Genomic DNA, 23774 nt, shown 5'->3' on the forward strand with positions numbered 1-23774 from the left:
GTGCAAATGTAGTAGACTGTATGATTAAATAACAAAGAAAATTAAGTATAGCTATAAATTTCTCTTAACTCTCATCGCTTTGCGAATATCCCACTACAGTACAAATCGTGTTATGGCATGATTAAAAATTTTATATATGAACCGAGCCAATCTGCATATAAGTTTTGTAGCATTAAATATTTCTTTTAATACTAATTTTTGCGAAGATTTTGAAATTTGAAAACATATTCATTCATAAACTCTGTCACATAAAAGCAAAAACGTGTTTTATTAGAGAGGTTAAGTTTTCTTTTTTGTTTTGATTCGTTTTGCATTAATAACCATAAACTTGTTACCGCGGTTGAGAGCGCCGGGCCCTAACCAAGTGACCTAATGGCTTTTAAACACTGTTTTGCTCAATACAAGTGATAAAAGTATCAGCAAATTAAAATAATACCAAGCATAGCCCAGTCAATCTTTATCGATGTCTCACAGCCCGTGATTCCTTCTGTGAATTTCATTACAGCAGATATAACCTGTTGTTTTTTGTTACAAATTACTGACAAATTCACAAATGTTTATTTGACGTTGTGTGGGCATTTTACACCAGATAAATACAATGCGCGTTTGTCTCAGTCTAAAGCTAACATTAAATTTGCTTGTCAATTTCATGAACTCAAAGGAATATCATTTTGCAAAGCAGTAAGCGAATTACAGACAACTCTTGTCAGTCACAATTGACCGTAGCAGCAGTCAACCCGAGTAGATTACACATAATAATGCAACCAGGTATATACAATGGCAATGCTTTGGCTTGTCGACCATTCGCATAACATGGCATCTCATGCGTCTGTTCAAAAGTCAATGCGATGTAAACGGCGGAAGTGTGGGCGTATAATATTAGGTCATACTCACACGCGACCAAAATCTTAACTATGATAGTAAGCTTAGTTTGTGTGATTTTTTTATGTGTTCCAAAAAGCCCAAATGTGTATTTAAAGCAAAATGCACCTGCGAATTTTCTCGGGGACATTAGTAAACCCAAGGGCGAAAAAGGTTGTTTGTAACCCTCAGCTCAATTACAGAAATTCAGATGAAAACGAGTCCCTCTAAATGAATGTACATGAATCTGAGTTTCAAAGTATATTTGGCTTGAGGGTCTGGATACTGAAAATGGCTTTGACAAAACTGTAATCGGTTCATGCACATGTATAAGTAAACGCGTAGAGTACTCACGATAATACAGCTTTTACGCGTTTGGATCAATTTGTGTCCCGTAGCGAATAACGTGCTTATGTAGGTGTTTACCATTCAAAGAAAAGGTTACATCAGATCAAGAATTCGCTGTCGAAATTTCTCCCCGAAGAGTGGCTGACGCCTCATAGGCGAAAACTTGAAAAATGTAGTCATACTTTGTCCAGAGACACTGTAGACAATTTTCTTCAACAATCAAGAACAAAAAGCGAGAGTCACGCATAGTTATTACCAATGCAAAATATCTCCGAGTTAAACATACCAATGAGGTAAAAAAGGCAGCTCCTCCCCTTATGAACCATGTAGGAAAACGTGTTCACTTCCTTGGGAAACGGACAAGCTGAACACTTAAATTTTTCTCATCTACTTTCAAAAAGCATTCCTGATATTGCAAAGTTTAGCGCCTACGAAAACAGATCACGGATGTACATTCTGTCATAAGTGTTAAATTGTGAAAATGTAACATTACAGCACTACTAAACTCTCCGATACCTGTAATATATACATGTATAGTTGTGAAGATAACCGTGTGTTCATTTAGCATCACTATTTCATTTGGCAAGGAAGAGTATCATGTGATGTTAAAACTCAATACAACATACTCATGTTCCTCGGGGACACCGAAGCGGTAATGGCGGCACCTTTTTGTGCATTTAATCTACAAAATATCATCAACTTCATCCTTAACGTCCATCAAATGAAACCTCTTAAGCAATATACGCTACGACTTGAAGTTGAGTAGTGACTTCGCCATGTGAAGCATCCATTAGGGAAACAAATGTTGGACAACAATCACCCCTGCCAACCATAATTTTTGAGTAAAAGCGTCTAAAAACATTTTACCTTCACTTCAAAATTTGTTAGTGGATCTAGACAGTTAGTTTTTGCATATTTGTTGCTTTCGATGCACATGATATCAGATAAGTGTGATTTCTGTATGTCGCATTTTTGAAGTTGCGTCAACCATTGCATATACTTCCAAATTTCTCGATATATACTTAGATAAGTGCAATTACTGGCATAAAACAATGACTTATTTCCCGATCAGCGTAATAATGTACCGTAAGGAGAAGCGATGCCCCAGTGCAGGTTGGGTAATTTTTGAGTCATGTCTTTTGTTTCAGAAACTGTTTCTGATTATCTCTCAACATGATTGGTTCGGACTCTCAAATTTTTACAATTCTGTTTTTATCAGCCACTTATAGCGGCTCATTTTAAAGCTATTGGAATAAGACAAAATTTTACCGTCTTAGTTATTTTCGAAAATGATAAATTTCTATTTTCCTCATGGAGTAAACACAGGGATAACTGCCATTTTTAATTTCAAATATCGGTAAATATTAGATAGAATTTTGCACTGTATAACCCCTTATTTTTTTCCATATATTTTGTAAGAGAATGCTTGAAAGTTTCAGTTAGGAAATTTTGTTATCGAGGTTCATAAATAAATTTAACTAACATGGGACAAGTTCTTACACGCCGTACGCTGAAGAAAAGTATGTGTAAAGTTACTACTGTTGATGATATTAAGTTTTCACAAAGTGATAGCAATCCAAACATTTTCATCGTCTTGTGATGTCACGATTATGGCTTATGCCAATTGCCTTTCAAACCTAAAAAACGTAAGCACATGAATTTTCACCATCTTCTTGCGATTTCTCTTGTACTTGATCAGTCTGGCGAACATCTCTGTAAAGCAAATTACTGATTTAGGTCAAGTTGATGCTGTCGTATTTACTTTTTAGATATTAACTATATCTCATAAAGACAGACGTGTTTGCTTTCGGCAGGTCCACGGTTAATGGATACTGCATGCCGGCCGTATTTGCTGCACGTACTGCTTATTGCTGGCGGGTCCGTGCAGGATACTTAACAGACCTAAAGCCAAAAATATAAAAGGTTTTGTTTCTCAACCTCGCAAGCGTCGATCCATACTAGCAGCATCAGCCTCTTCAATCATATCAGCTTGAAAAAAATTCTGGCATAGAAAATGAGAGTGCACTACGCATAATAGAAAATTTAAGATCCCACACATGCACTGTACAATTACGAAAAGTGAACTTATTCAATAATCTTACTGCAATTTTCAATTATTGATATGCTTGACACAAGCATACACTCTTTCGCTTCAGAGTCTATGATGCAATGATGTCAAAGGGAGTCTGATCTTGTCCGAAAAACAAAGGAAGAGAATTGAAAAGTAGCGTCGCCGCATCATTTTTGCAAGAAACTTAGCATGATTAACGGATCTATGATTTGTTATAGCCTTACCATTTTCAAAATTAATAATATTCACACAAACATCTTTATTTCAGCTTTGATATGTTTTTGCATGGAATTCCTACTAATTTTTCAGATCGTGTATCAGAAAACACAATAAATATTGCTAAAACTGTTTAACACCGACATACAAGTCCACGCTATTTACGTCATTGTCACGTGACTCATGTCAACCTTTACATGGCTTGTTTGCTCCACTGAACGTTCACGATACTCGGGACCACCTGTAAAACAGTTTGCCAGGCGCCGTTACCCTGAACGGCTGAGTGAACACCATACAGCGGCTGAGAGCACCGTGAGCGAACGGCGCACGTCAAAGTGTATCCCGCCATGGAAAATTTCGTGCTGGGCGACGACATCAGGGCCTGGATCGAGAGTGTCACCAACAACGACAGTAACTTGACGGCTTCTCTCATTCAGGAGATATACGATTACTACGACAGCGACCCGGTGACGGAACGCCCGCTGCCGGATGCCTCAATATCGATGGATCTACCGACAAAGTATCAAATAATCTTTATCATCGCGTTCACATTGAACATGATACTATCCATCCTGGGCAACTTGGTCGTCATTTTCGTTTTGTCGTGCGGGCGGCGTCCCCACACCAACCTCACCGCCTCTTTGGTCAACTTGGCGATAAGTGATCTGGCAATGGCCATATTCTGTATGCCTTTCACCTTCCCGACGCTAATGTTTGGTCGCTGGGTGTTCGGATCTGAGATGTGTTATATCGTAATCTTCATGCAGCATGTAAGTTGAATTCATCTTATTCCATTTTTATTCCATGATCTTTGCTTTGATTACGTTCAACAGTGTGGTCGTATCCAATTACAGTGAACAGAATGGCTACTGTATGAGTTTTCATTGGAAATTCAATTCGATGTGATCATAAATTTTGAGTGCGTTATTGATAAACACACCCGTATACCATACCTGCATCCTGAATGCACTTCTGTCAGGTTAACACAGAACGTCTACACTGCAACACAGTCCGTGAAACCAGCGGCCCGCCCAGTATATTTGTGGCCCAGAATTCGCGTTAAAATTGTACCTGAATCTACACTTTGTAATTATCGTTCTTCCAGAATATAACAATATACGACGCAGACGCTTATTTTCTGATATTAATTTACAGTGCCCATTAGATTTGCAAACAAACCGATAATCCGTGTGAACCCTTTGAAGAAAATGTATAAAGAAAGAAAGGGGAGAAAAGAAAACGCCAGTGACGACGGAGATTTCAAGAAGGTACAAGCGTGCACGAAATCGATGAAATTATTTTTTTAAGAGTCTAAAATTAATCTGCTGTTGACAATAGTGTAGGCGCAGTAATATTACTCTACTCAATAGTTGTTACATTATTTTTCTGCACCGCTTGGATTAATTTGCAAAAGGTAAATATTCTGAAGTGATACAAATTGGGAAATCGACTGTTCTTAATCACAGGTACCCTGTACGAATATCTTTCTTGCTTCTATCCGAAGTTGATTCATTTATAACAGTAACTGCGTCAGCCTGGTGGCCTTAGAGTGTCAAGGATTCACGAGTTAAATTATGGGAGTGGGAATTAACTCCAAACTAATCAAAATGAAACGTTTGGTTTACACGCGTCTGTGAATATTTTTATCTGTAAGTGACTGACTGACTGACAATGTGAACCTGATTTTTGAGAGGGCTAATGCGAGCTAGGAGCAGAGCAATAACACATCTCATTACATGAATGCGATTTTCCCTGAGGACACTGAGGTTGATATTTTAAGGAACAATAGTTTTAACTTTTGATTTTTTTTTCATAATTTTGCTTTACTGCTGTACCAACTGCGGGAATACTAAACTTTAGCCGAGCAAAGACGTCGCTTTGCGTACAATCTACGATTTACTGTCAACAATTTTTTTATGAATTCTCGCCCACATTCTGTTGTGAACGAAAATAGTAGAAACCACACTCATAATGCTATATTGACAAGTTTATCACTGACCATTACTTAATGATTTGAGAGTAAAACAAACAACGCTATTTTTATCACGCCAAAAAATCTCACCAAATACTGCTAACGTTGAGTCTAATATGACTTCTATTAGCGTGCTCTGCTTACAAAAGTATCACGCGGCAGGCGGACATTTTACAAAATCCTCGATGACAACAGCGACCAGTATGGATGATTTCATGCTGTAAAGAAGAGGAAAAGCCATTTGAAAATATGTTTTCTCGGCATGGAAAGTTTTAATGATACTTTACTCAAAATAAACCACAGATCGGAGAATGACGATGTATGGAATTTCAAAATTGCTGAGGAACGCTTAACATACACTTAATTTATATAGCAACTTCGGCTATGCATGGTAGTAGGCGAATCTTAATAGAAACTGATAAGTCATCTCTGTTAACCTCCAGGCCTCTAAATTTTTGTACAAAGACTAGTAAGCATGAAATTACTGCCTCCGGGGTTAGGAAATGAGGTGCTTTTTGTTTGAAAAGGTTGGCAAGAAAAAATAAATTGTTATCTCCTTGAATATGTAAAGCCTTACCTATAGCTACATTAGTATTGCAGTGGTATCACTCTGCCCTTATTGATTTTTTGTAAGTCCGCCTGCATAAAGAGACAAAGCATGTGATACAACGGACGTCATCAAGTAAACGGTATCTAGAGTATTCTAGTGTAATTATTTATCAACATCACCTTAATCATGAGTCTGGGTAATTAAAGAAATCCTGCCTTTATCTCCCCGACAGCTGGGTCTCAAATAACTCTAAACGTCACGGCTGCGCACACAATTGAAAATTAAAGTATATAGCCATTTCCCAAGAATGATTCATATTACGCAAATACGACATATCTCGAATAACAAACATAACCAATTGATCAACTAAAAGAATTTGAATTGGATATTATCTTCCCGTACTGTTAGACGCCCGATATAGGGTTATGCTCCATTATCCAGCTTTAAAATTTTGCAACGACGCACAGCGTAGATATAATAGTGCATTATAGATAGCCATAAGTAGCATTCCTTACATGGTATTTATTTCGTCCTATGCTACTAGTGAAATGAACAGAACTCCGTATATTATGAACTAAAAAGATGTGTCAACATATTCTGTAGCACCTGTTTCATAGTTTCATACGACGAAACAAACTTGCAGAGACAACTTTAATTATTCAGCGAAGTTAAGAAAGGCTTCTCGCGTTTGATGCGTTTTGATCGTGAGCTCAGGTGTTCCTGTATGAGTCTTCCAATGCAACCGAGAGTTCGGAAACCATACGATAACCGAATGATAGTATGCTCCTTCTGCGGTAAACTTTTGACCTCGTTTACAACTCATGCACGAGAATGTTGTATAGGATATCTTAAAAGCCGGCATTTTTCGCATTTTAAATATTTAACTCGCTGATACGTGTCGAAGACATGGCCAATTATTTGTTCTGGGAGTACTGAGTCCCGTTCTAATGATTGGTTAATACGGTCGCTAATATGCAAATACATTCATCTGTCCTTGAAAGAAAACCCTTCAATCACAAGACATTTATAACTACGAAAAAAACCTCATACACCAGAATCTGAGGAGTTTTGGTCATCACTAGCACTTTGACGAATCTGTGTACCAGATTCTAAATAAATCAGCCTTAAATAAGCCTTAATGAATAGACAGACAACGACAGGACGGACAATAAGAAAGACGTCGACACAAGCATGGGTACAGCAATTACTTCTTTGTATGAACGCAAATAACAAAAATCTGCATACACTTTTCCTACAGTAACATAAACGGTATTTGCATTGACGTACACTATTATTCGCTCTCTGATCATCGAAGTCATGGTACTACTGTCGCATCCGCCCAAAAAATATCGAAACAGACAAACAAAACCCACAAAAATAAATAAAAAATATTGTCAAGTCAAAGGGTGTTTTCCTAATTCAAATATTTCGAAGCAACAGGTGAGCTCGGAGATAAATTTGCTACGAAAAATGAACAGATCGTATCTCCATCTCCCTGCCCTATAAAGGAGTACATAAACGTTTCGAAGCCGGGCCCTATGGGGCATCTCTATATCTTCGTAATATATCATATGTTGACGTATCATATGCTATCCGGGTATGGACAACTTGATAATCTGTATAGTGGATTAGCCACTGATTATGCCTCAGAGAACTACCCCTAAAGATGTTTGGTTATTGTTCAGCACACGAGGTGAGAATACTGGAGAATATATTATTCACATAATACAGATACACTTTTACCTTATTCTACCATCTTGCATAGGTTACATTTGAACGGCCCCTCTTAACTGTTTCGGTGTCGATCCACAAGTATCGTTTCTTCATGCATAATTAATTACTTCATTACTCTAAGAGATTTAACGTTCTTATGACAATGATCCGGGGATGCTGAGATGATATAAGATAGTAATCCGCTTTTATTACAGCTTAATTGATAAATGACATACAAGTTTTCGTTGATATATATATACACTATTCGTTATATGAATTTTCTGTCGTTGTGTCTCATATACACACTCGCTACATACGCAAGGGGAACCTAAGCCGTAAATATGACTCATGTCAACTTAAATTCAATATTCCGAATTCTGTATACAGTCCTTTTCGAGACAATCTGCACATCGTCTGAATCCTGGCAACTTTATTGCAAAATGAAATGCCAGTGATTTGTATAAAGTATCGGACAGAGGAAATAAAGCATAGCCGCTTGCGAGAATGAGTTTTCATGGAGTAAAATGTGCGGAGAGTTGGATATCGAATTCATGAAAGTACTGACAGAGGTCACTTTTACATTACAATAATACACATTGTCTTTTACATACAGACACCATGAGAAATTAATCAAATGGAATCATGAATGATATAAATTGTTCAAATGAAGTAAAACCATGAAAAAGGCATTTTCTGTATCTTCATTGTTTATGTATACAATTCAAACACTATACAGTCAAAATGTGTTAATTGTCTTCACTAAATTGACACCTTTATTTGTCGATGATGAGGATGAATATTAATAATTAAATAAAACTTAGCAATGACTTCACAAAAGCCTTTTAATAAATTTGGCACTATATCCTTTATACACAATTTGGTTATCATGTCCATGCATTTGTCCTCATTTGTCTGGAAAACATTGGCAGTCTGAGTGGAGCAAAACGTTATTAAATGTTGCAGTGCTAATTGCTTTTTTCCGCTTTGTTATTTATCAATTCGGGACATCAAATTTCAAAAAAAACAAAGTGCTTTCCCCAGACAGCTTCTGTAGACGTGAGGTCATGGAAATAATTATCAGCTATCATTGTAATTGTCAAATATTTCCACAGTTGAGCGAAAAGGTTGATTAAAGTATTTCTTAGCTTGATATTGGGTGTACCTTGTGACACATGACCACCGAATAATGCAGAGACCATTGAATAATAAGAAATGGCCGCCAAGCGTGAAGTTTGTTGATTGGAATATCGTTAGTCATTTTTAGGGTTTTCCAGTCACGTAATTAAACTGTTCCGGCCATTCGTCTGTTACTTAAATACGACAGGCAGCTTGATTTTAAGAGGAAATGGTCATTCACAGGATGGAGCACTCCAATATATTCGATTTACATGCACTGAGTGACCCCTCTGAACTCTCGTAGTTGTTAAACGAATGTTGACATGTCAAATTTCATTTATATATGCGATGTCTCGTTAAGGTAGTATTCACCTCGAAAGTGAAAAACTTAGACTTTTGTACACACTTTCCTTAATGAAACTTTCAGCCATTCTCTTACTAAATAAAGAATAAAAATCAGGGGGTACGATGAAATTTTGCTACAAATAACCTAAAATTTACCGATATTTAAAATTCAAAATAGCCGCTATCCATGTGTTAACTCTATGGAGAAAAAATAAAATTTTCGATTTTCGGAAAACTAAGGCGGTGAAAAGTTTCTTACACCGAGAGCTTTATGAATGAACCCTCACAAATAGTATATCACAAAAGACTTGTAAAAGTTTAAGAGTCCGAATATCTGTCCTCAAGGTGTGATCTTCAAGGCTAATGAAGTTTAATGGCACAGAAGGTAGACAGGGAGGTAGTCGGTTTGCCGACACGTTTTTGTTTGTGAACACATAGAGTTTCACGAAGTAAAAATATCGTCCATAACTCTTTGTCAGATTACTTCACAACATCTTAACGTCACCTGTTCAAGCCAACGACGGTGTCAGAAATTTCGATGATAAAAATTTAAAAGCGCAATAACGGAAACCCTTGCATTTTTTAAAGATTTTTCAAACAATGTCATGGTCTCCTCCCAATAGTAGGCCCTTATGGGCGATACCATCTATCCAGTTTATTACTAGTAATACAGTTTCTATACCAAGAGACTGCATTGTTAATGTTGACGGCTGAATTCCAATGTTCGAAATCGCTTTTCACACAGATATGCTCCAAGTTGCAACCAAAATATTGATGCCGAACATGAATAAAGTATTACACTAAGTCGGTAATGTGAGCGGGGATTATAATAACTTCGGAGGCCTTTGGGAAAATTTCCTTGACACTATGCCAACGAATTGTTTAAGAATTGAGTACTTGAATACTGATGTTATGCAAAATGTTAACGAAAGACATTTCATTTGCGCCGTAACAAGCAGACATCAAAACTAATAAGAATAAACTTTACATACGTCACGATAAGCTCACAGAGGTTAGTTATCAGAAATATCATAGATTGGAAGGCGGAGAATGGAGAACATACATACACCACGGTTATTCAAAGGCCTTGTAATTATTGACTTATGAAACACATTCGTGCATTTCCATGAATCTCGCCTATCTTTCTTCAAACCAATCAAGCATATTGTTACCACTCTGAACAACTCCGACAAAATTTTATCAAGGTTAAAATTGATATCACGCAAACACTACGTGTTACTTTCAGTTTTGCGAATTATTTCCGGTAGCTAGTGATAACTGCAATCATCTTCCTCATCAACTGTCACTCATAAACAAACCCAGGATAAATCCTGAAAGAATGAAAATATCTTACCCGGCCAACTATTTCTGATAAGCATAACACAGGAAACATGATCCGTTTTTGCAGTTTTGCTGATTCACCAGTCTGAGAACGGATAATTAAATACCCCGTCAGTGCATGATTTGCACAATCGGAGAACTCCCCGGACTTTCAAGTAAAATTCATGCACTGACATTCCTGTTTAGGTCATTTAATGAAAGTTCTTTGTTTTGCCGTTCTTGGATTTTTGAAAAACCTACTAGCCAGCAAGGGAGAAGAACAAACACAGACAAAAAACACAAGTTTATTTACAAACATATACATACACAAGTGTATTAACATAAGCTCATTTTATATTTGGTTTACTTTAGAAAAATAATATTTTCCTTTGTAATAGTGTTAACATTGTGTTTGTTTTCTAAATTTTCTCTGAAAACCTACTAGCAAGCGGTCGGCAAACAAAAATTTTTATTTAAAGCGCCTTACATCGAATAATGTAGAACAAAAAAGCGCTCAACACTAACACCTCCATTGACCTTCCGTGTTCAAGCACAGAGTAACATAGACAGAGTCGCAACGCTTGCATGCCTTTTGTTCCATGGTCGTCTCGGTAGACTATTGGCGTTTCATATTAAAATGAGCTCCAAAGGTGTTAAACTTTTTGGAGGCTTTGTTTGTGGTTGATAATTACACGAGATTATGCGAAAAATACGACGAGATGGCATCATACTGCCAGTCGCGTAGCAACCATAGTTACTTTGTGAGCTCTCAGGCCAGAAACACTGCTTCACGCCAATAGAAACATAACACGCCAGCAGTTTCATAAACATGTCCTTCCTTGACGCACGTGTAAAAGAGGGTATGACTGACCGTAAACCATTGAGTAAAACCAGACAGTATCGATAAAAGACTTTCAAATTTGGATCAAACACACTCATTATATATTCATAAAAATATGAGAGGAATTTTTAAAACGGTAAAACTCATTTTCCTGAAGCTCAAAACACTCCTGTTTTCGCCAGCACGTCAATTCTGCTCAACACCACACGACAACAATAACACAAACTGTGCCGAACATACTTTCGGTTAACAATTGGCGAAAATCCGAAAATTACCGAAGGATTCATGGTCGGCACTCTTCGGAAAAGAGAGGCGAGAGCAACCTGAGGCGAGGCGAACATGGATGGGTCACGTAACCGCTTCACGCCTTAAACAATACCCGTTGCCACTCTATCGTTGTTTCTCTATGGTTCAAGTGAGGTCATTGAAAATGCTTCGTGTCTAGCTCTGTGTAGAGCGCCAAGACCAAAACCTTTAACAGAAAACCTCAGCGCCTTGAGATGAAGTGCAAATTAAGATGACTCACTAATCCGAAAGTGAAGGACTTACAGCATGTCCTATGCTTACGATTTATTACAATAGAGCTACCGAGCGCACGGGCCTTAATTGATATATGAGCTATCATTTCCTTCACAGTCATAAACTAGCAAAGGCGTGACTGTACAATCAGCCGCAAGACAGGGGCTATTACCGCAACAACTTTTACGTGTCTACTGCGATCTCTTTAAACTTGTCTTTCAACTTCTTTAATAGGAGACGTTGCGGAAATCGCCGTTGTCTTAATGCGATTATACCCGGCACTTTAGATATCTAATGAAAACTTATCATTTCCGAATGATGCGCCTTTCTAGAATTTAGTTTGGGAAATTAAGCAGTAGGTAGTGTTTGCATCGCATATGTGCCAATGACTGCGAGTTTTATGCACGTTAGTGGATCTGTAACACATATATCGAGTAAACCTATTCTAGCATTAAATAGAAAATTAATTGGACACAGTCAGTAACTTCGAAATATTGATGCGTTATGAGTTGCAATTTCTATTGCATTTTGTGTTCTTCCTGTAGCATGCAATTTATTGTTTTGCTCCCCAAATAATGTTAAAATGTCCTGTGCTCGAAATGTCATCACAACCTGTATGTTTATAATGTCCACCGTTACTTGATAGTTTTAAAAATTCTAGCTATCTTTATGAGAATTGTTCACCTCGATCGTTAAAGTAGTTTTGATACAGATTTTACGCTTCGAGCTAGATTATATAGTTCAAATATCAGTGAAATATGAAACCGTCAAACTTCAAATTGCTATGGGACTGAACGACTGAGGATCAAAGTAAGTTGACGGTCTTTGGAGCCTTTTTACAATGGGTTACATTTTTACTTATCTGCCCTGAGAAGTAAAAGTATACTTCTGAGGCATATGCCTCGAACATGAATTTATAGACTTTCGTTACTTGATATCCATTGAAAATTTAATACCACAAGGCTACAGTCATGTGAATACTAGAGTATTTACTTGGGGGAATTCTTAGCACGAGGTTAAGGTCATCTTAAATAGTTTTCTTGAGGTACGTATAATTATAACAAAATGTAAGGACAATCGCATAATATGTGTATGCAGTGTTGAGAGAGATAAAAAGAGAGAAAGAGATGATTGGATAGGAAGACAGAGAGACAGACAGGGATAGAGACAGACAGACATACAGACGGACCGGGAGACAAAGAGAGATACAGAAGTCGATGTGTTGGTTAATCATTCATATGAAGGCACTTATGTTCGTGTGTAGAGTTGTACAACCAATGTTGCAATCAAATTTTAGGCTTACTTGCATTTATAATTTCAGTGTAACAAGTATAGCCTGATATACGAAATATACTGTGCCTAGGAACAGTAATTCACAAAAATTTAACATTCCTCAATAATGGTATATATGAATTAAACTATCCGTAAGCACCCCTAGCTAATCCACTAGAAATATAGAACTACTCTCCTTTACGATGACACTTGCTCTGCAATGTGCATGGGTAATTTAAAATGTTTAATGTTGACGGTTACCGCACAGCGTAGGTATTTTAAAACTTGCATGAATGATTTTTCGTCCAATCATGTACATTTGCACTTTATTCTTGAATACTTTATTCAAGTCATAAGCTATACTGATCACGGTTTGTGGACAAGAAAAAAGTTTGATTTGTCTGATTTCATAAACCAAACGCCTGTAAAAACGTGACTACAATCTTATTAATTTTATGCCTGCTGGAACATGGCAGTTTGGCAGATTAAGTATAAATGACGAAATAAATCGTTTACTTGAGACGTTCAATAAACATTGAAAATAATTTTGAAAACCCTAGACGCTCACTGAAATCCAAAATCAAATGGCCGATATTACATACTCACTAAAGTACATCCCGACACATCATACATCTTAACTCATGCAACCAGTGCTTGTTATACCTATCTACCTCCTATCCTATGATACATACGATTATACTACACACACATATGGATAGATAGATAGGTAGATAGATAGATAGATAGATAGATAGATAGATAGATAGATTAATAGATAGATAAATACATACATACACACATAAATACATACATACATGTATACATACATACATACATACATACGTACGTACGTACGTACGTACACACACACACATACATACATACATACATACATACATACATACATACATACATACATACATACATACATACATACATACATACATACATACATACATACATACATACATATAGTAGTCTGCTTCTAACCTAGCGAGGTGTCGAGAAATTCAGCATGATCATAGCGCTCAGTGAACCCGATATTTGAAGTAAAGTTGGAAGGTCATAGCAATCAAGTTTCAAGCACGAAGAAATCCTACATATTAAATTCTGAGCGCGTTCAAATCATCGGTACCCGATAGAAAGATTGTATTTCCTTTCTTTACCTGCCCGTATTTAGAACGACTCTTCGGTTTCTTTATTCGGACATATGATACGTATTCATGTTAGACCTGGTAATCGTACCTCTTCTAATGTGATTCGCTACTAGTGACAAAGTAATCTTTTATCGCCAAAGTTCTAGCAAGCGGACATTGTTCCATCAAAGTTAAGAAATTTCACTGAAAACAACCAGCATTATTATACTTCACAGGAACTTCACCGTGGAAACGTGTAACCTGATGCAGCTGGTTTAGATTGCAAACTAAACAATCAATCTTTTTCCTCTGCAAAGTTTTTTCCTGATTTATTGTCACAGGGGTTATTTAATATGTAATATCAATGGCGATGCGCGGAAGTAGAGATAAACAATACATAAGTGTCAAGTACGAGATAATAAATTTAAGGACTTTATGTGGTTTTGACGTTCAAATTTACGTACTTTATGTCAACTGTCAGTTCACGATAACATCGGCAAACCTCTGGGGAATTATGATCTAATCTTTTATTTCATCTGATAAGAGAGTGTGACCTTTTCACATATCTACAAATCACGAGTGATACACTATACATTAATTAAATGAAAACGACAGAATGAGATAGTATATAAGGCAACAGCTGGCTTCAACCATGAAAATAATCTAGATGAAACATTCAAGATGGTGTCCCCAATCAGGGATTTTATGACCCTATCCTATACGTGTAACTTGGGATGAAGGATCACAATTGTTAGGGGCAACTCTGATAAATAGGTTTTCAATTCTGACCTTACATGTTATCAGGCAAATTAATGAGTGTAAGGGAGTCATTTCAGCGATTTGGCGCTGGATTCCCCATATTTTGCCGGGTGAAAATTATCTTTGTGCTTCAGAAAACCCCTTGGTTCGAACCGAGCTTGTTACAGTGTATATCTACGATATTGAAGAAATTTTTTAATTTATGGACTCCGAGGATATTTTTAATTACGGGTCACGGAACAGCATAACAGAACAGCGGTGGTGATTATCAAGACCCGTGAGTTAGTGCGATTGAATAATGTCTAAGAATGCTAGGTGAATACTGAATAGTGTTTAAATAATCTATTGTCCTTGAAGGCGAAACCTTTTTAAGGAAAGCCTGATAATGTATTTCCCAATATTCGATAATATACTGACGAGTAAGGTAAAATGAAATCGTTATGAAACTCTACGAAGAGACATTAAGAATTATGTCAAACTTATGGAGAAACACAGCAACTTTAGTCATGTCATCCGTCACATTCCTTATCGGACGTGTCCACGGGTATACGGTGACACCTCATCCTACCTCTGGTTTGCGATTTGAGACAATTTATGATGTTCTTAGGGCGTCGTTATGGTCATCTTTGATTGTCAGTTTGTTGACTGCAGACCAACTGATGGCTTTCTAAATATTGTAATTATTTATAACATTAAAGTTCACTTTCTGTATTTGTAAACTTGTGAAGAATATCTGCGATTGAAATTATTTTAGAATTACAGACACCATGAATGTTCAGAAACAGATTTTTGAGCGTGAACTCTTGCTGTAATCCTGCTCGTATAACCGCCATCAATAATAATAGCGCAAGAAGGTATCTAAGTCCTTATCAATTTGCCTTGCAGCATTCCCCTTTCCTGTGAAAATAACCATGAACTTTGATAAGAACGTTAATGGGAATTTATAAGAAGATCTACCATCTGTTCTTTAAATGCAATATACCGAGGTCTCTTATCGTGTAGAGATTACCGTTACCATGACGTTATTTCAAGGAATGTTGGAAGGGCTCTGATATTTGCCAATGGCAAAGAACATTTCATGATAGAGTGTGCATTATAAATTTGTTTGTATTTTGTATTTTCTCACTCGCACTATCAATAATGTATTTTAATAAAAACACTTTTTTAGAGTGGCCTACTGGTCGATTGGCATTTGAGAGTAACTCTGCTCGTGTATATGCGATTGTTACTGTGGGTTTTAAATTCACCCGGACCATTAGTGTCACAGAGACTGATGCAGTTTATTCTTCAATTTATTCATTATGACAATATAGCGCCAACAGACTTGGGAAAAGTTTATTCTTATGCATTTTTATATCGAATCTGGAAGTCAGCTGTTACACTTTTCCTTATTAACTCAACTAAACAGTTATAACTTGATCGCTCCATACAAATGTTCCTAATTTTATCACATAACCATGTTTTAAATGACATCGTTAGGGCCTAAGTTTGTTAGCTCTGAAATTTTGTGTTGCATTTCGTATGAACTTTGCATGATGAGGACGGAGAAGACAAAATTTTGAGTCCGTGCTGCGCAGACCACGGAACTTTTACCAAAGCTACTTCAATGGAGCTACCATATAGTAAAAGTATCAGATGCAACTTATTTATCCTGCACTTAACTGCCCAAAATATCCCTGCTCCTCAAATCCCTCAAATTCTTCTGTCGGCCACATCACATCGTACTTGGAGAGTAACAGTCATGTGGTTTGTTTACTTTGTTTACTTGCAAGGTGCAAATGCAGTTCGAGAACCCTCCAAAACTGATGACGTTTGAACTGCATATGTCGACGTAATGTAAAATATCGACCGTGATATTTTACATTCAACGTCAAAAGGACGCAGCATTATGATCATGGGTATACAGTAATAGATAAAGGTAATACCAAATCCACAAATTTCATAAACTTTGAATAATGCAAAATGTTGACACATAGTTAGGTTGTCACTATTAGATATCATGGTTTGGTAGGGAAAGAAAATCGACTCTTTGATAGACTGCGAAAGTCATTCACACATCATAGGAAATAAATGTACTTTATGATTCATTACAATAACTTCTTTATTTCTGTTGCAGGCTTCTGTAATAGTCAGCATTGGTACTCTTACTGCAGTGGGAATAGATAGGTACTCGGCTGTCATGAACCCGATGAAGGCCCGTTTCACCAAAGGTGGCCGCAAAATATTCATCACCTTCGTCATTATATGGTTCTCGGCCATTGCTGTCTCTTCGGTGCAGGTTGTCTTCACGCGGGTGAGGACGAGCTCTAGGTCTCTCAACGGCCAACCGATTTTCTTTTGCTCGGAGTGGTATCCAAGCAAGACATTTTCCAAGTACTGGGAGATATCTGTGCTGGTGGCTACATACTTCGTACCCCTCTCTGTACTGTCATACACGTACACGCGAGTCGGGGTGCGCCTCTGGGGAAGGCACTGCCCTGGAAATGCAAATCAGCAAAGGGACGTCAATCAAAGGAGATCGAAACAAAAGGTAATGAAACTGCGCATGCACACGGTACTTAATATCTATGACGAACAATGTCCACAATATCTTCTTTGTCGATCCAGTTTTCGTTGTGTTTTATATCAAGTATTGAGCAGTAAACCAATTACTGTTTGACTATACCGTAGCAAACCTTTGTTTCGTCACCATCTCTGTATCACAAAGAGTCACAAGAATTACGACTGCCTTGAGTAAAAGATACTCGACCTTGTCAGCTTTTATACATTACCCGAGTGCACGGCGTTGTGAAAAAACATGCAGTGACGGATAAGACATAAAGCACCTTTTTTCGGGCACTCTCTTGTAATGTTAAGCCGTGACAGTTCATTGCACGCGTTTAGCTGACATCAAATGATATAAATCGAAACAAAGTTTTACGTAAACGTAAGAAAGGCAGCCATGTTCTACGATCACTACTTTTAAATTGCGTATAGCTGAGCTGAGAAAATGGTTCCTGCTGAAAACGTTTCTACACAAATTATCACCAGCATCTAGCAATCAGCTTATTAATTGCAATACATTAAATGAACTACTGAAATTGAACCCAGGCTGCTGGTCTATAAAGCTCCATCACTAACGGTCAATATAATATTTGAATCGATGAACAAGGGAATGTTTTTTTATTCAGTGCTAGTATTCCTAATTTTGTAATCTTTGGCATTTATAATTCTATGAGCTGTTTCCGTTTAAGTAATGAGTTAAGCCAGGACTGTACAGGCACGACGTTTGGACTTTTCCAATATAGACTATCTATGATAAATGAAATTACTGGAATCATCGACACTTTACCTTGTCAACAGGACTGCCTATTACTTGTCCTGTTTACCTATTTACTAACATACAAAGACGCTTTTTGCAAGTATAAGTTTAAAGCCGCATTCGCTGTAACTTTTGCACATTTTCAGCAAGATGGTTTGAAATCAAGTATTAAATATGACCTTAGTACGCTTTTCAATCAACACCGGCATATCGTAGATTTTAACAATCAGACAATTTTCGTGTTGCAATTCATACGTTGCCGCCAGATATACCCGTGTTAAGTGCTTGGATTTAATCCAATTCGACCGAATCCATATGCAAAGATTGAAATAATCACGTTTTCAAGGCAATATGGCTTAATTATTGGAATTCTCAGCATGATGAAGATTGGTAATATTTTTGGTAAGCAAAATGTAAAAAGGTACACCGTACCTAACAGGACTTTCATGAGAAAGTAAGCAATTATGTACATTTGATTTTGAATTCGTTATCGAAAAGGCCGATACGAAATTGCCATTACAATGTTGTATTTTCATCGTGTAAAGAAGTACAATAGACTTAATGGTACTAATTATTTCAATTTTTAAAAATGTGAAATTCTAGTCGTTATTTGAGGTTTTCGAAATCATAACGATTACAATTAAGCAGGCATTACATTTTGGAATTCCTCTACGGAAGAGGGATCTGTCGTTTTTATGTCTTTTTGATAAATCACCCTTTTTAGTTTTTTTCGCTTGTTGTTACTGACTTTTGTTGATGAATGACATCAATGCTTTAAACACTATCGTTGTAAGCATTGTGTTTGTTTGTCTGTTACATTGTAGGTCATCAAAATGCTGGTTATAATAGTAGTGATGTTCGCCCTCTGTTGGCTACCGTTACATGTTTTCAAACTGATCGGCCTGTACAATCCGTACCTTTATGATTCCATTGACACCGACAGCCAGGACAGGATGAGGATCATCAACGCATGCGTGCTTTGGTTGGCCATGTCAAACAGCTTTGTAAATCCCATAATATATGGGATTTATAACGACAATTTTAAGGTGAGAAAGTATACTGATGCTCGTGCGTCACCGCTGTCGCGTCGACGTTTTGGCAGCTCAAGATTATTCAATTGGTTCCACTCCACTGAAGTGTGAACAGTGATATGAAATTAGACCGACATATTACTGACAATAAATATGAACTTAATCTCTCATGCACGATTTGAGAAAATACAATATTTTGGCTTGTTTAGTCGCTTGTATCTTTGATATTGAACAAAACAGATCAAATTAGGTACATGGTGATTCTAAATAATACTGCCCTAGATCGAGGTTGGCGCCACGTCGGCATTGAACTGTGTAAGTTAAACTTCTGTAACAGTTAGATTACAGGAACAAATACTTCCAAAGAAACTTTGCATTGTGACTGAGTATCTCGCAAGACAGTTTCTATTGCATAGCAGTGGCAATTAGTGCTAATTCAGGCATGACACTCCAAAAGGGATAAACCTGTGCCCCTCCTTTGCTAAAGGCGCGCATGTTATGACAATCCATTTGCTTTTAGAATAAGGGATGTAAAGTTCCAAAGTTGACGTTACCAACACCCAGTGCTTCAGATTCAATATGATACATACATACATACATACATACATACATACATACATACATACATACATACATACATACATACATACATGCGTGAGTGCATGCGTGCCTGCGTGCGTGCATGAGTACCTATGTACCTACCTACCTACGTATACATACATACATACATGCATGCATGCATGCATGCATGCATGCATGCATACATACATACATACATACATACATACATACATACATACATACATACATACATACATACATACATACATACATACATATATACATACGGTGCGGTAGTATATTTAAATGTAAAGCGCCTCTGGTCAAAACTTACAGAAAACGACTGGTTGGCTGCCCTAGCTTACCTTTCTACAGCAAAATCAATAAGGCAAGCTTTTCGCAGTTTATTGCTTTGACGCACATCCAGGACAGGAAAACCGCACCGGTTGATTTCATTCAAATACTACTAACAGTTACATGTCAAGACAAAGGACGTATGATTGGATATTATACACATAATAAGTTACACATGGGTTAGTTTTTCACAGGCCTTTAATTTGAAAAGATACCGATCAAAATTGCGCTTTTGTTGATGTTATGCAATAGATGAACTACGAGATTTCAATCGTAAATTGGTATACACAGTACATACAATTATGCATATGTATTATTGTACAACGCTCGAAGGTATGTTTGTTAGACACATGTTGATTGGTTACAGTGGAAAAATATTGTTACTTACTGTAGTGACATGTGCGAATTAACAAGAATCTCGTCGAGATCTCATCGCATGTGAAGTTATGAACCTTTGTGAGATTAGATTGAAGAATCCCAAACATTGGTAAAATATGATTTGTTTATTTATTTGTTTATTTGTTTCTCAATGGCTAAACCTACATACGCGAAACGGCAATACGTACACAAATACTTAACAAATCTTACCTTAGAACAGTTTAGATAAAAAACGAATGAAGAACAATATTTACAAATTCAAAAATGAAGATAATGTGCTACCTAAAAGTCAAGTGATTGTCTGAGGCACGAATCTGCCCAGGAAATATATGAAGTGTCTTCATGTACGCTCAATATAAGCCACTTTGGTAAAGTTTGCTCAAAAGCACGGTACATGTACAAGATGTTTAAACTGTTGCTCTATTACAAAGCACTTTTTCCATTTGAAAGGTCAAATTCGATGAGCGTATTTTTACCACAGTTGACATATTGCTGGGAAATGCCTATACTGGTGGAAAAGTTGAGTTTTAGAAACAAAACTTTAAAACGGGGGGAAGTGGTGAGGGTACCTATGGACTTGTTGATAAAAGAAATGTGATGTCAGCGAAGTGTCATCATTTTAAATTTGACAGTAAGCTGATAAAGCTATTTCCATTACTTTAACTTGGGAGGTAGACTATTAGTTTAACAGCCTAAAACAACATTTATAAAGACAATCTAGGAAACCCGAATCCCTGCCAAATTTATATATCAGATTGCATAAAATTTGATTTTTTGGTGACAACTTTCCGCCGATTCCTAGCCCAAGCCTACTTTGATAATCTTAAAAAGGATTTGCGACTTTGTAACCACCTGAAATGCAGTGCTGTCATGTAAGAAATTCATAGTGAACAGTGAATTCAACAAATTAAATTACTTTTATTGCACGTCACAGAAGACACTGCCACTTAGACGTAATGTTATAATCCGATCCTCAAAACCATTCGCCGTAAGATGTATTCTCTACTGCGTAATGTCAAAAGAGTGCAAACCGTACAAAGGAAAACTTACGACTGATTAAATCTTTAAGTCCATAAGTTCATCCATGAGAAGTTGAAATGTGAAGAAAACAATCCCTATATTTTTTTTCACTTGCAGGAATCCCTGTAGAGTGGTTTAATGTGTAACCTGTATAAGGTTTTATAATCAATCATTTGTGATTAAGGCTGATATCAATTATATAACAATAAGGGGAGAACATGTCTCGGCGCAAGACATATTGTGCCTCAATAAAACTAGCTGGAATGCCTTTAACAGATGAATTGTATCCAAGTTTCAAAGATGACAAGGAGACCTATCACATGTTGGTAATTTGACTGTGGTTCGTCCAAAAAAAATCCTGAAATATTGTTACTTTTTTAAAGTTTCATTTTTAAGTGCTCAAAACACGATTAGGCCTAATTTGGGATAAGTGAATTAACATATTTTTAAAATTTCTCAAAAGTGTTAGATGCCATATAGCTAAATATTGTAATATTACAAATTCTCATAAAGCAAGTGTGTAACTTATTAAAAAGAAAAGCAGATGAGCTTACATTTGCAGGTTAAAACGACCTCACTTCACCATCCAATTATCCCAAATTAGTTCCAATCGCGTTTCAAGTCTTTTACTGTATGGGAATCCCACTGCAATAAATACGAGTACTGTACAGGAAAGCTAATTGATAACAGTAAAATGCTTTTGATAAAAGCCTTATTGCTAGAATATCTGAAACTTCTGATGTATTTTTCAGTATTTTTTTCTGCCACATGTTCCTTTTTTACGGAAAATACAAAGTACAAGACAGCCGTATGATTATAATGTACGATGTTAATAAATTTTTGACAACTGAATTTCTGTCAATTATAACAATACATTTATAAACAATGTATTGCGTTGATAGGGTTAATGCTATAGATAGGGAGATAATGGGAATTAAATACCTTATCAGAAATTACAGCCATCGTCTCTTTAAATTTACGGAAGGAACTTCTAACTATGATATATAAGTATTTCATAAATCCACACAACTTTGTTTTCTTTCCAGACTGACTTCAAAAGGTTCTTCAAATCCTGTGCACAAACAAATCGCAGCCTATCTGTCAGGTCGACGACATCCAGGATTAGTGGACGTTCGTTGTATTCTACAAGTTCAAGGAGCACTCCCTCCAAGCTATCGCTTCAGAGAGACAAACTCAACGTACAGAGTGTCTGAATTTGATAAAATTATCATTGCAGGCGCGATACCTATCAGCTGTTTGTTCATGTATTTTCAGTGTAGAATACACGATTTAACCATATTTCATTCATTCCAGTTTATTCTAAAAAGAAATAACAGATAGGCTCGACATTGTAGCCATTCACAGGGTAAATATATATGCTTATAAGTTTTAAATTGAGCCACACTTTACTCTCATATTTTTTTATATGTTATATTTTTATTGCGAGATACGACGATAGAAACAGCCTCGTTTTGGATTATGGACGATAGCTTACGCATAGGCGTATACATCTTAGCCTCGTATAGACATTAGCAACGAGACCCATTACTGTGTGTTACAGATATTTGTGTCCTTTAAAGTAAAGTGTAAAAAGTTTACTTTCTTAAAAGTTCCAAATATTTTACTAGCTGACTCTGATCAAGAATATTATGCTTGCTGCTTAGTATCTCTTTGCACTGGAAAGAGGTTTTCAAATCATTCTCAAAACTAGAAACGACCGACTTTGCCCTTGTAAATTATATCTGTTTTGACGATGAAGGTACAGCGTATTCAGGCCATAGCTAAAGATGAATTATTACCTGCTATGCCTTCAATTTTTTTGTTGAGAAAATGTGATGTCTACGTAGCGCATTAATCTGGTGAACGTGTACTATCTTAAGTGCGAAGTAGCTTGCATATACTACAGTAGTAACATTCGAAATTTATAATCGTAATTTTGAGTCTCGATTTCATTGTTTTTCATGGTGTTGTGACTATCATCTTAATAGTAGTTTGTAAAGAATTAAATGGAAATCTTGGTTGTACAACATTCTAGATCTGTGTATTGCCTCTCGATAAATCTGATATGTAAAGCCACGATGTTTTCTTCT

General features: G+C 36.7%; 1 protein-coding gene across 1 annotated transcript; it reads left to right on the forward strand.

Moving 5' to 3' along the window:
- The first annotated feature begins 3670 nt into the window (after positions 1–3670).
- On the forward strand, positions 3671–23718 carry LOC139122518 (substance-P receptor-like). The gene is made up of 4 exons (XM_070687980.1): positions 3671–4266; positions 17156–17569; positions 19165–19386; positions 22731–23718. Exons 1-4 carry the CDS (start codon positions 3844–3846, stop codon positions 22896–22898), a joined length of 1227 nt encoding a protein of 408 aa, XP_070544081.1. The 5' UTR covers positions 3671–3843; the 3' UTR covers positions 22899–23718.
- Positions 23719–23774: the final 56 nt, after the last annotated feature.

Source organism: Ptychodera flava, chromosome 22, assembly GCF_041260155.1.
Source record: "Ptychodera flava strain L36383 chromosome 22, AS_Pfla_20210202, whole genome shotgun sequence".
Lineage (NCBI taxonomy): Eukaryota > Metazoa > Hemichordata > Enteropneusta > Ptychoderidae > Ptychodera > Ptychodera flava.

Excerpts from the sequence above, each read along its gene's own strand:
- LOC139122518 (XM_070687980.1), top strand. The coding sequence starts at position 3,844 with ATGGAAAATTTCGTGCTGGGCGACGACATCAGGGCCTGGATCGAGAGT. Across the intron at positions 17,570-19,164 it reads AAAGGAGATCGAAACAAAAG|GTCATCAAAATGCTGGTTAT; the intron begins GTAATGAAACTG and ends GTTACATTGTAG. Across the intron at positions 19,387-22,730 it reads TTTATAACGACAATTTTAAG|ACTGACTTCAAAAGGTTCTT; the intron begins GTGAGAAAGTAT and ends TTTTCTTTCCAG.